This window comes from Heterodontus francisci, chromosome 23, assembly GCF_036365525.1.
Source record: "Heterodontus francisci isolate sHetFra1 chromosome 23, sHetFra1.hap1, whole genome shotgun sequence".
Classification (NCBI taxonomy): Eukaryota; Metazoa; Chordata; class Chondrichthyes; order Heterodontiformes; family Heterodontidae; genus Heterodontus; species Heterodontus francisci.
In genome coordinates, this window is record NC_090393.1 from 20,840,219 (window position 1) to 20,857,172 (window position 16,954).

General features: G+C 40.2%; 1 protein-coding gene across 5 annotated transcripts in view; it reads left to right on the forward strand.

Moving 5' to 3' along the window:
* The window catches only part of p2rx2 (purinergic receptor P2X, ligand-gated ion channel, 2), a 56,495-nt gene extending 42,721 nt beyond the window's left edge, over positions 1-13,774 (forward strand). For 3 of the 5 annotated variants that reach the window (XM_068054835.1, XM_068054837.1, XM_068054838.1), the window contains 2 exons: positions 3,894-3,971; positions 7,076-10,674. In XM_068054835.1, the coding sequence (XP_067910936.1) occupies positions 3,894-3,971; positions 7,076-7,171 (174 nt within the window). In that variant the 3' untranslated portion in view covers positions 7,172-10,674. Of the gene's footprint in view, positions 1-3,893; positions 3,972-7,075; positions 10,675-13,022 lie in introns of those variants that run through there. The other 2 variants (XM_068054836.1, XR_010977245.1) reach the window with 2 other exon arrangements.
* Positions 13,775-16,954: the final 3,180 nt, after the last annotated feature.

Consider the following 16,954-nt stretch of genomic DNA (forward strand, 5'->3'; position numbering starts at 1 on the left):
CTTGCATTCCAGGTTGCTAAAGGAATTGGGGGTGGAGATAGTGGAATGGCTCGCCATATTCTTCCAATCTTCCCTGCATATGGAAAAGGTGCCAGAGGTTTGGAGAGTGGCAAATGTGACACCCTTATTCAAGAAAGAGTGTAAGGATAGTACTAGCAACTACAGGTCAGTTTGTTTAACATCAGTGGTGGGTAAGGTTTTATAAAACTATAATCAGGGAAAATATCAACAGACACATAGCGAGGTTAGAGTTATTTAAAGATAGTCAGCATGGATTTGTAAAAGGCAGATCATGCTTGACGAATTGAATTTATTGATGAGGTAACAGAGAAGGTTGATGAAGGGAATGCAGTGGATGTTGTTTATATTGGATGTTAAGAAAGCATTTGATAAGGTACCATATAAAAGGCTGGTTAACAAAACTGAGGCTCATGGAATAGGCAGGTCAGTGGCCATAGAAGCATAGAAAAAGTACAGCACAGAAGGAGGCCATTCAGCCCATCATGTCTGTGCTGGCCGAATAAACTATCCTCCCAAACTAATCCGACCTTCCAGGACCTGATCCATAGCCCTGCATGTTACAGCACTTCAGGTACATGTCCAGGTACCTTTTAAAAGAATTGAGAGCCTCTGCCTCCACCACCATTCCTGGCAGTGAATTTCAGACACCCACCATCCTCTGAGTGAAAAAGTTTCATCTCTAATCCTTCTACCAATCACCTTAAATCTGTGTCCTCTGGTAACTGACCTCCCCGCCAGGGAAAACAGGTCCTTCCTGTCCACTCTATCTAGGCCTGTCATAATTTTGTACACCTCAATCAAGTCCCCTCAGCCTCCTCAGTTCCAGGGAAAACAATCCTAGCCTATCCAATCATTCCTCATAGCTGCAACCTTCAAGCCCGGGCAACCTTCTTGTAGATCTCCTTTCTACTCTTTCCAGAGCAATTATATCCTTTCTGTAATGTGGTGACCAGAACTGCACGCAATACTCCAGCTGTGGCCTAACCAGTGTTTTATACAGTTCCAGCATCACATTCCTGCTTTTGTACTCTGTACCTCAGCTAATAAAGGAAAGCAATCCATATGCCTTCTTCACCAATCTATCCATCTGTCCTGCCACCTTCGGGGACCTGTGGACATGCACTCCAAGGTCTCTCACTTCATCTACCCCTCTCAATATCCTCCTGTTTATTTTATATTCTTTTGCTTTATTTGCCCTCCCCAAATGCAATTGCTCACACTTCTCTGGATTGAATTCCATTTGCTACTCCTCTGCCCACTCAACCAAAACATTGATATCATTCTGGAGTCCATGGCTTTCCTCCTCATTATTAACTACACGGCCAATTTTTGTGTCATCAGCAAATTTCTCAATCATGCCTCCCATATTTAAGTCCAAATCATTAATATATACCACAAACAGCAAGGGACCCAACACTGAGCCCTGTGGAACACCACTGGAAACCTCTTTCCAGTCTCAAAAACATCCGTCGACTACTACCCTTTGTTACCTGTCACTGAACCAATTCTGGATCCAACCTGCCACCTTCCCTGTATCCCAAGGGCTTTCATTTTACTGACTAGTCTGCCATGTGGGACCTTGACAAATGCCTTACTAAAATCCATGTAAACCACATCCACTGCACTACCCTTATCAATCCTCCTTGTCACTTCCTCAAAAAACTCAATCAAGTTAGTAAGACATGACTTTCCCTTAACAAATCCCTGCTGACTATCCCTGATTAATCCGTGACTTTCTAAGTGACAGTTTATCCTGTCCCTCAGAATAGATTCTAATAATTTACCCACCACCGAGGTCAGACTGACTGGTCTATAATTACCTGGCTTATCTCTCGTACTCTTTTTAAACAATGATACAATGTTCAGAGACCTCCAATCATCTGGTACCTCGCTTGTATCTAATGAGGATGTAAAGATGATCCTCAGTGCATTCGCTATTTCCTCCCTGGCTTCCTTTAACAACCTGGGATGCAATTCATCCGTCCTGGCAATTTAGCCACTTTCAGGGATGTCAGACCCTCAAGCACTTCTCTCATTATGCTTACCGTATCTAATATTTCACACTCCTCCTCTTTAACTACAATGTCTGCATCATTCTTCTCCTTTGTGAAGACAGAAACAAAAAACTCATTAAGAACCATGCCCACATCTTCTGCATCCACGCATAGGTTCCCCTGCACATCTCTGAAAGGCCTTCCCTTTCCATTAGTTATCCTCCTGCTCTTAATGTGCTGATAAAACATCTTCGGGTTTTCCTTGATTTTACCTGCCAATAATTTTTCATGGACTCTCTTTGCTTGTCTAATTTCCTTTTTTACTTCACCCCTGCACTTTCTATACTTCTCTAGGCTTTCTAAAATATTAAGATATTTGCGATCGTCATAAGCTTTTTTTTTTGCTTTAACTTACCCTGTAAGCTTTTAGATAACCAGGGAGCTCTAGATTTGGCAGTACCATCCTTAATCTTTGTGGGGACATGCGTACATTGTGCCCGTATCTCACTCTTGAATACCTCCCATTGGTTTGCCACTGATTTTCCTTCAAGTAGCTGTATCCAGTTCACTTTCGTCAGGTCACCTCTCAGTTTCGTAAAATTTGTCCAGTTGGATAAAAAATTGGCTTAAAGACAGAAAACAGCGAGTCTTAGTAAATGGTTGCTTTTCAGACTGGAGGATGATAGACAGTGGTGTTTCCCCAGAGTCAGTGCTGGGACCACTGCTTTTTTTGATTATGTATAAATGACTTGGATCTTGGAATACAGAGCAGAATCTCAAAATTTGCTGATGATACCAAACTTGGAGGTGTGGCAAACAATGAAGATGATGTGAACTGCCTGCAACAGGACATAGATAGGCTAGCAGAATGGGCAGAGAGGTGGCAAATGGAACTTAATACTGACAAGTGTGAGGTGATGCATTTTAGCAGAAGGAATAGGGAGAGGCAATATCTACTTAATGGCACAGTTCCAAAGAGTGTGCAGGAACAGAGGGACTGGGATTTGGGGGGAGGGGAGGCTGGTGGGGGAGCGTCGTGAGGTGCATGTGCATCGATCTTTGAAAGTGGCAGGATATGTTGAGAGTGGTTAGCAATGTATATGGGATCTTGGGCTTCATAAATAGAGGTATTGAGTACAAAAGCAGGGAAGTTATGCTGAACCTTTATAAATCGCTGGTTAGGCCCCAACTGGAGTATTGCATCCAGTTCTGGTCACCACACTTCAGGAAGGATGTGAGAGTCCTTGAGAGGATGCAAAGGAGATTTACCAGAATGGTTCCAGGGATGGAGGATTTTAGTTACAAGGTTAAGTTGGAAAAGCAGGGTTTGTTCTCCTTAGAACAAAGGAGATTGAGGGAAGATTTAATAAAAGTGTACAAGATGATAACAGGCTTAGATAAGTTAGACAAGGAAAAACTGTTCTCATTAACGAGTGGTACAAGGACTAAGGGACGTAGATTGAACGTTTTGGGCAAAAGATGCAGGGGGATATGGGGAGGTACTTTTTATACAGTGAGTGGTAATGATCTGGAACTCGCTGCCCACAAGGGTGGTGGAGGTAGAGATGATCAATGACTTCAGGAGGAAGTTGGTAGTCCATCTGAGAGAAATAACTTACAGGGTTACAGAGACCGAGCTGGGGAGTGGGACTGACAGCATAGCTCTGTGGAGACCCAGCATGGGCTTGACGGGTCGAATGGCCTCCTTCCGTGCCATAAATGACGCAATGACTATTATTCTTGAGGTATACATTCACCTACCATGATGGAAATAAAAGAGTTTGCATTCATAGTACTCTGTGAACGATCAAAACTTGCTGATAGTCAGATTTGCATATGAAATGTTTTGAGTAATTAATTCATCTTTACTGAACTTAGGGTTCATTCCTGTGTGACTGGATTTTGCTGACCTTCATGAACAAAAATGACATCTACAGTGCAAGGAAGTTTGAAGAGGTGAAAATTCAGCTAATCAAACTCAAAACATTTTCTGATGGAATTCACTGAGATTTCTTGTATCTCTCATATCCTGGAACCTAGCTGCAGACTTCTCCATAGCTGCTGTGTTCAGCTGGCAGGAAGTGTACTTCTGGATGGAACTGACTTCACCCCATCTATGTTCAGAACTGACAACATTTTGGTGACCTCATGATATAGCACTTTGATTTACTAATGAGCTGTCTCACAGAGATTGTACTTTTCAGCTGGAAAGTTAAATTAAAGCGCCATCGATCAGCTCAGGTGGACAGACAAATCCCATGATACCATTCAAGGAAAAAGAGGGAGCCCTCCTGCTGTGCTGGCCAATATTCATCCCTCAATCAACACCATCAAAAAACAGATTGTCCACCTATTCATTCATTTGCTTGAAGGAGCTTGCTGTGCACAATTTAGCTGCTGCATTAACATAACAATAGTGACTATACTTCACGATTAATCAATTCAGTGTAAAGTATTTTTTGGGATGTCCTGAAGACATGATATATCAGATTATTATGTCTTCAGGATGTTTTCAAGGGTCTTTTATGTTCACCTAGATGCAGCTTCAGTTTAACTTTCCAGCTGGAAGATGGCATTTCCTGAATGCCACATTCCCTCAGTACAGCACTCATGCCAATTTAGGCTATATGGAGGTAGAATTGAAGTCTTTTCTCACACTTTCACTACACAATAACGTGTACAAGGTGGCGATGAATACCCAGGTGGCAGAGAAGGAGGTCTTGGCCAGGCCTCCGAATAAAGTGCAAAGAAGGACGGAAGATTTGCTATAGAGAGGAAAGAAATATCAGAAAGTGACCTCCAGGTTACACATGTCCTACAACTGGTTACATAGCAAGACTGGTAGTGCTGTTAGCTAATTAAGGTGCATGGCATAGGGAAGCTTCAGGGGAAAGAAAAATATGGCCCATATATATGAAATGGTGAAAAGATAAAGTAACACATGATAAAAGGCCATTCAATCACTCCTCCTTCAGAACATGATTAATCTGCCCTATTGTTGACTCTATACAATCCCATTTAATCACATAGGGAAAGTTCTGCAAAATGTCTCTCTCTCTCAAGTAATCAAATAAAGCTCTATACAATGTCTCCATCCCTGTACTGCCACTATTGCCACCATGACTGGCTGTTTTCCATAGACGACATTTCCACGGTCCCAGTAGCACACAAACAATTGTCTTCCATGGTGTATTTGATTATTTCTGTGTATTTCTTAATCTACGTAACCTTCAATCCTATTATTAACTAGCCATTTACCTAAGTTAACAGGTACAACATTACTTCCGGGAGTCTGTCCAACATATTAGCTCCTATGTGAGTTAAAATTCTCATGATCTCAAAGCACTTTATGAATGTTCATTTTATATTTGTGTCCTCTTGCCTAAATTAAACAGCCTCCTTATAATCCAGATTATCTATGCTTCTCGTTCTTTGAAACACTTTTATCCCAAAAAAAATAAGTATAGATCTGTGAATCTCTCCTCATAATATGAAGTTCTGGAATCTTCCTTGTCATTTTGCTCGAAACCCTCCAAACAGATCAACATCCTTTTAAGAGTAGGGTGTTCAATTTACATGTAACGTCACAAGTATGTAACAGCTTACTCTGCGTTGTAGTGAAATATTTCATCAGACAACAGCTTCATACCCTGGGTGTTTATTTTCAATGAATAGTTAATAATATCTAGCTCCTGTCCCTTGTAAATTTGCGAGAAGGTGTAAATACAGGAGGCTTGGCTGGCTCCCCGGAGGCAGGAATGCATTGGGTGGCCAACTTGATGCATTATTCTCAAAAATGCTCCCACCGCCTGCCACCAAAGCTGCCTCCACATGGCTGGTAAGATTCTGCCTATACTGTCTCTAACCAATAGTCCCAAAGCATAAAATGGGACAATTAGAAGTTACTGAAGGATGCCAATGTTCATACAGACAACTCCCTTCAAGAATATGGGCAACTGAATGAAATGTAATTTAAAGTTTGAACAATTTTGAAAAGACTTACAAAGATTTAGAAATTAAAATCTCACAGGTTAAGACAGCTTTTTCCTGTTACAATGTGCAATTGGTTCTATTTGCACTTACTGCTTAGGACATAGTTGTGACACATGCAAACTGTTATGACCAGGTGATCGAGGTGTCTAGGGCTCTTTTACTGTTTTCACCTGGTCTTATTGTAACAGGGTTTATGTTTTGAACACACAGTGTTCTGAACTCCCCCTTGGTGAATCCTTGTTCACCACTTTCCAATTATAAGGCAAAGAAATGAGCACACCAGGTTTTCTTAGGTTTAAAGAAAAGTGACATTTATTAAAACAAACTTAAATTCGGTGAATGCCTACAGATATACGATGTGTCCACATTAGCATGCACATGTGATACATACATGCAAATAGGGACAGAAAAAAGCAGAAGAAAAATAAAGTAGAGAGGTTTGAGGCAGTCTCTGAAGGGGGTTTCTTGTTACTGTTTCTGTGTTTCCAGCTTGCTGTAGAATCTTTGATTGCAGACAGCTCTTACTTTTCATTGGTGTTCAGTATTCTTCTTAAACCTTGTTCACATAGGAGACTTTGAGTTCACGTGTCAATGGGTCTTCTGTTCCATGAGAAAAAGATGGGAGCAGACAGGAGAGAGGTATTTTCAGAGGAGCAAACAGCTTTCTCAGTTTTAACCCTGTGGCCCGTTGAAATCCAAAAAACTCCAACAGTCAGTCAGCCATGTGACTAAACTGTTCTGACCACGTCTGTTTGTGTATTCGGCCATTTTAATAGATTACCAGACGTTGAAGCATTCCAGGTTATCAAAAATCCATTGAGGATTAAATTGGAGCAGGGATTAGCCCCCTTGTCCTTTGAAGTACTATCTGTTGATATGCTAATGTCTCTCTCCAGCCAAAGTCTCCAATTGTTTTTTTAAAGCAAGTTCTCTTATCTTATCTTAACCAACAGCAGTTTAAAAATCAATGTTCATGTGGCAAAATTAATTTTCCTCATTCTTGGCAGGTGGGGGGAGGGGTTTGCCTGACAACACACATACTCATAAAACTTTTTTTTACTACATAGGTTATTAAAGAAAGAATTATACTGGCAGTCAATGAACATGGAGCTTCAGAACAAGAACTAAGAGCAATTCAACCAGAAAATTGCAAACATTGTTGATTTCCATATTATGTTATCCATCTTGAAGTGAGATGTAAGATAAGGTATACAAAAAATTGAATAGGTCTTGGGGAATAAAATAAAGTAGACAACCTCCCTGAACTTGCCTAGTTTCGCTTACAGGGTGAAAACTGTTACAACTTTTGCACTATAAGAGTCTTTAAGATTAAGCGCACATCCATTTGTAGTATTTACAACCCATTTTAATTGTGCATCTCACTGACAGATGACATGAAGTCAAACTAATACAGCTCCCTATTCAATTGTATGCTGATGCTGCTATCAAGGTTCAGTAACAAATATGATAACCCCATTATAACTCCAGTCTTCAAGGGGGCTGCCATTTGGGCCAATATCTTGTAAGATAGATTATCAGTGAGAGAGAGGAGTGAACAATGACATTGTAATTTTTGAGTAAAATATATCATTTCAAAAATTGTAATAACTGTCCATACTGCAATATTTGCTGTTGCCTCAGTTGTCAGAATGGCAGTATCTGAAGAATGAGCTGTTTTGGGATCTTAGTCTATGAAATACAACATTGACTGGCAAGAAAAGAGCAGCTGGTCCATCAAGTAGCTCCGCACCTCATGATGGCACAAGCATCTCAACTAGACACTTTGCCACCCCTTCCCCATAGCCACGTGGCACAGACAAAAAGACATAAAAAAAAACTCAGGGCCAATTAGGGGAAATATACTCTGGAAAATTCCGCTCCAATCTTCTCAGGTGATCAAAACTAGTCTAGGTGATCACATGGACCAAGTGCTATCTATAAAGACATTTCTAAATGATGCAGTCTCTGCTCCAGTCAAGAACCAGTCCAGCTCCCCCTGAAGATGTGCAGAGAGCCAGCACTCACCTCACCAACTGTCAGTGCATTCCAGAGCCTCACCACTCTTTGGGAAAAGAAGAACAGTTTAACATCCAGTCTATTACTTCTCTTACATTGTTTAAACTTGTGTCCCCTGGTCCTCCCCATTCTGTCAAACTGGAATAATCTCTCAATAGGCACACTATCCAGCCCTTAAATTATCTTATAATTCGCTAACAGATTGCCCCTAAGTCTTCGCTGCTCTAAAGTAAATAGACCAAGATCCTTAAGCCTATTTAAGTAACTGAGGTTCTTTAGGCTCGGGGTTATTCTCTGGACCTCTTCCAAGTCACTATATCACCCACTATGGTGGTCTGACAGCAACCTATATAGGACAAAATGGCACCCTTTTATTTATACTGAATAGTTCTGTAATTACAACATAATAACCTGTTAGCTTTAGCTACAACTTCAGACTCTCTGATGTGAAAATGTATGTCCCTTTTCAGTTCAAAACTTTATAGTACCTGAACAGTAGACATGAAACTGTGGCTGCCTTCTAAACACATTTAAAGAATTTAAAAGGCATCAAAGAATGACTGGTGGAATATAACAAGTATTTGATACATGTACTGAAATAAATTTGTTGATTTTGTGTTAACGTAGCTCTTGATCTTAATGAACTTGAGGGAAATTTAAAATCTCCTTCCCTCTTATATTCTTTCAATGTGTGTATTTATACAAAGAATGCATTCTGGATTATTACCAGTAACATTTTGACATTTCCCATTCTTTTATTGTTTTCTCATAAGTTTTTTTTAAACTTTAAAGTCACCTCTTTAAAGTAAAACAAAATTAACAGAAGCTGCAAACTCCTCAGAAGGTTGTGTGCAATATAGAAATTATTTCCTTATGTTTAGCTAATAATGAATGTACCGCAATAAGAAACAATTTCCAGCTCCCAGGGTCAGTGGGTAAATGCACTGGCCAGTGAGGAAATGAACCATATAGACCAGGAAGAAACTGGATTCAATTTTCTGGATTGTGTTAATTTAGTCAATTTCAATTAGGATGGCAGTATGGGGGTTACTGTTAGCTTCAATACCCCAGGATATGGAGGGGAAGATCAGCAAGGGTTTCAACTCCTGATTACTACCTAGTGACACCTTCTGGAAAATGCTAGCATCTGTATGTCAGGTGAGGACATTATTGGGCTTGTTTGTAATATTTCACAGGATGAAATAGCCTAACAGTCGCCATGTAGGCTCATACATGAAAACCAAGGTACTAGAGAACATGTAGACCAGCACGAGTCAGAGCCTTCAGGAGAAAATAGAAGAGAAAATATTAAACAATACTTTTACCTGATTGCAGAAAGTTACAAAATTTCCTACGTGTGTCATTACAATGTCTTAGCTACTTGCGTCCTACTTACTTTCTCCTCTTTGCACTAACTTGACCTTTCTTTTTGAATTATGTGATCCATTTATTGGCTGCTTATATTTCTACATTCATAGCTAGCACAGTCAGGATAACCAGACACTAAAATTGTCACCTTAAGGTTACACCAGTTGTGATTCATGGAGAAATAAATTAACTAGGAGTTCCTATCCAAGTAAATACTGAGCATGGGCCCTTTTATTCAGACCTATTTGGCTTTTGTGCTGGGTAAATACGATGATGTGAGCATGACTGAGGAAAGGGATTACTATAGGGACTGGTAGTAGAGCAACTGCTCTTTTTGATATATATTAATGACCTGTATAAGGGGCACAATGTCAAAGTTTGCAGTTGACCCAAAACTTGGAAATATGGTAAACAGTGAGGTGGATAATAGCAGACTTCAGGACATATATAGACTAGTGAAATGGACAGGAATAGGGCAAATGGAATTTAATGCAGAGAAGTGTGAAGTAATGCGTTTTGAAGGAAGAATCTAAATGCTCCAATTTTATAGGGGCTGCAGGAACAGAGAGTTCTTGGGGTTCACACATACAAATCTTTGGTGGCAGGGCGAATTGATAAAGCTGTTATAAATAGAGGGCTAGAGTACAAAAGGAACAAAAGTTATTTTAAACCTTTATAAATCCTGATCGGGCCACTGCTAGAGTATTGGGTCCAATTCTGGGCACCATACTTTCGGAAGGATATCAAAACCTTGGACAGGGTGCGGAAGAGATTTATCAGAACGATTCCAGGGATTGGAGATTTCATTTACGTGAAGAGACTAGAGAAGTTGGGCTTGGTCATTTAATAGTAGAGAAGATTAAGCAGAGGTTTAAACGAGGTGATAAAAAGTATAAAGGGATATTATAAAGTAAATGAGAAGCTGCTTCCATTTCCACTTGTGGGAGGCCGGTAACCAAAGGATTTAATATAAGTGGCAAAAGAACAAGGGGAGATGAGGAGAATTTTTTTATGCAGCATATTGTAATACTCTGGCATACACTGCCTGATAGTATTGAATCTGCTTCCACCATCCTAACTTTCAAGGGGGAAATGGATACATACTTGAAAAGGCAAAAAATTGCAGTGCTATAGGGGAAAAGAGCAGAGAAGTGGGATTAATTAGATAGCTCTTTCAAAGAGCCAGCACAGGCATGATGGGCCAAATTTCCTTCTTTTTATACTATAAGATTCTTGACATGCTAAAGCAAGGTGAATGCTTATTCTTGTCTTTTGTTTGTATGAGACAATTTGAGATAAAATAAATTGTTAATTTTTATTTTGAGAAGTAAAAAGATCAATTCAATGTAATATTTTGATCTTTTCCAGTTAAAAATAAGGATTAACTACTTTCATTTTTTATCATCTCCATGTGTCATTACAATCAAACAGGTGCATGACTAGCTGTTTGCTTGCTTGCATGTGTATCACAGCAGCAGCCTGGCCATGAATCCATACAATCCCTTGAGGGAAGCACTCAGCCTCCACTACATAGCTACATGACTAAGATCAGCAACACTGCAGTTTTCAAAATTGCAATTAAATAAATCAGAATTTTAAAAATCTTATCTTTTCTCAATGATATCTGGTTTCAAAATACTCTAATTTTATATGCTCATTAAATAAAGGATATATTCAGGTAAAGTCATAGATCTGTGCTTTCCAGCATTGAGTTGTCTTTGAAGGGAAAATCTACTCAACAGTGTTTGTAGCCTTATTGCATTTGATTCCTTAGAGAGTGGTTCCCCACTGGGAATACAGGATCAGAAAACTTATCCTATTATTCTATTTCATTCTAATATAAAAACACTAGGAACTTTATGTGTGTACATATATGTGTATGTTGCACTGCATATAAAAAGTTGGAGAATATATCTTTGTTATCTGTCTCCTTTTTCTTTTATCTTGCCGTTTGTCTTTTGTTATGCTCCAGTCTCTTTCTGCTCTCTTCTGATTTGCATGCCTTAACTCTCCTTTTTGCTTCTCTTTCTCTGCCTTCATCTACTTCTCTGTTTTTTAAAATCTTTTCTTTTGTTTGGGGAGTGCTGGGTGGGATGGTGAGGAAAGGAACCACCAATAGCTGCAAGATGCACTTCAGGTGTGATTTGATGGGAAAGGTGTGGTTCCTTTCCCCATCCCACCTCCAATCACTTGTGCTTCCCCATACCCTCACATCCTCTAGCCCTTCGTTTTCCCATTCCTCCCATCTGTTCACTTTCTCTATTATCCTTCGAAATACCCATTTAACCCTTGAATTCCTTCTATTTTCCTTCTACTATTACTTCACCCTTAGGCTGCCATTCATTCCTCTCCCACTCGCTCCCCAAATGGGTTCCCTGTTACTCTGCCCCTTAAAGAAGCTTTTTTTTTTAAATTAAGTTTTTTAAAAAAGAAATCAGATTAGAATGAAGAATTACACCATGGGCTGGATTTTAAAGCCTCTCTGCCGTCGGGAACGTTGGGGTGGGTGGGGGTGGGCAATGGAGATCAGTGTGGCAGAGGACCGCCATTGACCCTGACAGCAACAGGCCCCGTGCTGATCTCGGCAGCAGTGGGGAGGCCTCGTGGTGGCCGCCCGCCGCTCGGCGACAGGACGCTGATTTAAATATGTAAACTAATTTACATACCTGACTTAATGAGGGTCCCGTTGCCTTCTTAATCGCTGCACCAATCTTCATTTGGATGGCCAACAATGCCACGCCTTCGAATCCCCGTTTGGAGAAACGTGGCTTGACACCTGCGCGGAGGGGGGAGGAGGAATTTTTTCTCTGTGCAGAGGGGTGGGGAGCAGGGCAACAACGATGCAGATTGGTCGGGGGGGGAGGGGCAGGTGTTGGGAAGGGGTAAAGGGGAAAGTTTCTGGACTTTTTTGGGGGTGGGAAGGTCAAATTCTCAATATTTGAATTACGGGGGGTGGGGTGCAGGCACGAATGTCTGGAAATGCCACTGGGGGTAGGGGGGGGAATGCATTTAAATTTAATTAAAATCTGTTTTGTGAAAATGCTACTTACCTGTCCCTTTAATTCTTAAATGTCCATCGAGGGTTGTAAGGCCTTTAAAAATGGCGCCGTTGCCTGCGGCGGCTCGCCTGCCCCCTCCATGTCATTGTGGGGGCCAGGCGCTGCGGCCATGCAAATGAGCCGCTGCATTTGAAATCGTGGCAGCTCCGTGATGCAGTGCCTGTGCGGGTGAAACGCATTTTTTTTTTTAAGGTCCGCTGCCTACTTCAGCGGCGGACTCTTAAAATGCAGCCCTATGTCTCCCAGGCTTTCTTACAGGTGCTAGAATTAAAATTTATGCCTCATGGCGTAAGCAATTAGCATGTAACTATTCTGTCAATAATACAGGTAAGGTAATTAGATTCAAAATGTTTTTCGGATCTGCCATTAAATTTTCATTAACTAAAAATTTTAATGTTCTTAAGAATCTAAACAAAATTTAAAAAAAAATCATACTTCACAGCATGATTAAACTATCAATTGAATTGATGTGTATCTCTTTTAATGCGTGGCTGATGACAGCCATGAGGAACCCAATGAGGTACAACAGCATTGCAATGAAATCCATGTATGACACTTTCATGCTTTTCAGACCGGGAGGCCACCAACGGGCATTCAGTCTTCTTCTTGATAACAGCTGGCAAGTTCTTGATGAACTAGCACATACAAGGATACCATGTGTAGGTTGTCACTGACTCCCAAAGAACACGGATACTCAACAATGGTCTGCCACCAGAGTGGTGCATGCACAGGCCTTTTTCAACATCTATATGGCAGACATGTCCTGCACCAAATCCTGAAAGTTTATCTATGCGGATGACATAGCACTGCTGACGCAGGCATCAACTCTAGCGGAAGCAAGCAGCAACCTGGACCTACTGGAATGCTACTTCTGGACTTAGTGCCTGTGCTCCAGTCCAGAGAGGACCAGTTGTGTCAGTGTTCTAGCTGAACAACAACACTGCCAGGCAAGAACTCAGGATTTCTTTCTGTGGAAGGAGACTTACCCATGACCCTCACCCAAAATACCTGGCTGTCACCCTGGACAGGACTGTCAGCGATCGGCCTCACCTCATCAACATCGATCAAAAAGAAAACCCATCTTGTTTCTTTCTTAATCCCGTTACTTTGTGTTCAGATGGCTGCAAGACTGCATACTGAGTATTTCCAGCATCCGCAGTATTTTGCTTTTGTATCCACCCTAGAATGTTGTCATAATGAACTGAATTGGTTCTCATACCAATTTCAAAAGGTCCTGTGCACTTAAGATGGGTGCAGCGAATAAATAAATTTCTGCAATGGCCTGATGTTCTTTATAATGCTTACAGATGCTGCCAGACCTGCCGAGTGTTCCAAGCATTTTCTGTTTTTATTTCCCTTTTGCAAAGCTACATTGACTCTGTTGTGGAGTAGTATTGAGCACACTTCACACAAGATGGTTGCAGGTGAACCAAGCAAAATTTATTCAGAGATACAAGTATGCATACAGGGGAGTACGTCTCTTAGTGAGATCCAAGAGGCAACTCAAAACTTCTTTGTTCAATCCACATACTTATACAGTAACTTCGCGTAACACCCTCCACGTTAGCTATTTTCACGTATTCACTTGGCCAGCTGCTTATTTCAACATACATCTTCCTTTGTTTCTACATATCAGTTCTTCTTTAATCATCTAACTGTTCTAAGGCCATTTGATCACTCAGTTCCCTTCTTCGTTCCTGTCCCTTCCCCCAGTCACATCTTTCTTTAATTACATCTTCACATGGCTCAGCATTTCTCAATACCAAGTTGAGATTATACATTATTTAGTGTTACCAGTCTTCAGCATTCATTTTGCTCATTATCCCATGATTCCCTACTTCAGACTCTGTCTGATTATAGTATGATTTTTTAAGTGCATTGCTAACACTCCCATAATAAGATTCCAGCATTTTCCTGACAACTGATGTCAGACTAACTGGCCTGTAGTTCCTTGCTTTCCCTCTCACTCCTTTCTTGAATAGCGATGCTACATTTTCTAACTTCCAATCTGCTGGGACCATTGTAGATTCTAGGGAATATTGGAAAATCATAACCAGTGCATCCACTATCTCTGCAGCTACCTCTTTTAGAACTATAGGATGTAGGCTATCACATTCTGGGGATTTGTCAGCTTTTATTTTCTCTAATACATGTTCTCTGCTAATATTAATTACCTTAAGTTTCTCACTCTTATTAGCCCCTTGGTTACCCTCTATTTCTGGTATGCAATTTGTGTCTTCTATTGTGAAGAGACACACAAAATATTTGTTCAACGTCTCACCATTTCCTCATTCTCCATGATAACTTTTCCTGTCTCTGCCTCCAAGGGATCGTTTACTTGAACTACTCTCCTTTTCATAGACTTGTAAAAGCTCTTACAATCTGTTTTTATACTCCTGGCTAGTTTACTCTCATTCTGTCTTTTTATCATTTTTTTTGGGTCACCTTTTGCTGGTTTTTAAAAACTCTCCCAATCCTCTTAGTAATATTATAAACCTCTTTTTTAACCTAATACCATCCTTAAACTTTCCTAGTAATCCACGCATAGATCTTTCTCATGGAGCTTTGTTTTTTAATGGAATGTATTTTTGTTGAAAAATTTGAATTAGTTCTTTAAATATTTCCCACTATTTATTTACTGCTATGCCTTTTAAACTATTTATCCAATCAAGTTTGGCTAGCTCTCCCCTGATACCTACATAATTAGTTTTAATTTTAAGATTCTTGTTTTGGACTCAAGTATGTTGCCCTCAATCTTAATATGGAATCCAATTGGATTATGATCACTTTTCCCCCCAGAGGACTTTTTACTCTGAGATTACTAATTAACCCTGCCTTATTGCACAATATTAGATCTAAAATAGCTCTAACCCTAGTTGGTTCTACAATGTATTATTCTAGCAAGCTGTCTTGAAAGCATTCTACAGTCTCATCTTCCAGACTATCTTTGCCAATTTTATTTATCCAGTCTATATGAAGATTGAAGTTCCCTATGATTATTACATTGCCTTTGGTATATGCTCCAATTATTTCTTGATTAATGTTCTGTCCAATGGTATAACTAATGTTATGGGGCCTATAAACTACTCCCAGTGGCATCTTCTGACCCTTGCTATTCCTAATTTCCACTCGTATGATTCTACCCGTTAATTTTCTGAATGTTATGAATGCTGGACTTTGCAACATGATTATGATTTAAAAATTGTGGTTTGTAAAGGTTTAAGATGGGCGTCTGAAAGTTCAGGTGACTTCACATCCACTGCGCAAAAGGGTAAGACAGAAGTCTTGGTCACCAGAGAACACAAATCAAAGACTTTTATTTGGAAAAACAGAGACTTCAGGGATAACACCTGAAGAACAATGAGTTTCCCCCTCCCAGATTTTCAGGTCGTAAAACAAGGCATCAGTGATTCTAAAGATGCAAATGTACCAAGCAGCTGTTAATACCTGGCAACAGTGGGAGGCCCATGTTGCTCTGTGAAACCAGACTTCTGGACTTTGCATATTGGAACAGGGCCATAAACTATTAACTTTTGAGTCCAGATAAATTTAACAGATTTTCTGAGTGCAGACATGCTGTAAGAGAAGAAACCGGTGATTGCAGCCTCGAGAGGGAGGAAACAACTGCTCTTGGAAGCCTGATACAGCAAAAGGATGAGAAGACTTGAACCTGTTTTGAAAGTTGAAGCTTGTGGAGAAGTAGAAGACCAGCAGGATCACCAGACATCCAGGTTGAAAGCGCTTGAAGTGGGGGAAGAGGACATTGATTTTTGAAAAGGTCTTTGCTACTGGGAGGAGTTTGAGACTTTTAACCACAAAGGATTTCGCCATCAAATAGACTGTGTAACGTACAAGCGTGGTGTGAGGTTTTCAAGTATTTTAATAAGAAAACCTCTTTCTTTGTAATTTGGGGTATCAGCTACTTAAAGTACTATTTAGTTAATGCGGATTTATTTTATTTTACTTGTTATAATAAAAGACTTAAAACGTGAAATATTGTGTAATTCTTTAAATTGGTCTGGGGGTTCATAACTTGTATTTTTCATGTTAACAGTCTCACTGAGGTCATAACTCTGAGCTGAGATCCTTTCTTACTACAGTCCTTATGTCATCTTTTACTATCAGGGGTACTCCTCCTCCTTTTCCATCTGCCTGTCTTTTTGAAATGTTAAGTACCTTGGAATATTTATTTCCCAACCTTGGTCACTTTGCAACCATGTCTCTGTAATGGCAATTAGATCAAACGCATTTCTCTCTATTTGTGCCACTAGTTCGTCTATCTCGTTACAAATGCTTCATGTATTCAGTGAAAGAGGCTTTAATTTTATTTTTTAACCACTATCCTTTGCATGGATCTTATTTGCTGATGCACCATTACTGTTAACCTCTCTGCCCCTTCCTTTCCCATTCTGCTTGTCTTTTCCCAAATCGCTGCATTGCTCTATTGTTTCAACTTTTCTCTTTAGACTTTTCTCTTCAAACACGAGGGGACATAGCTTCAAG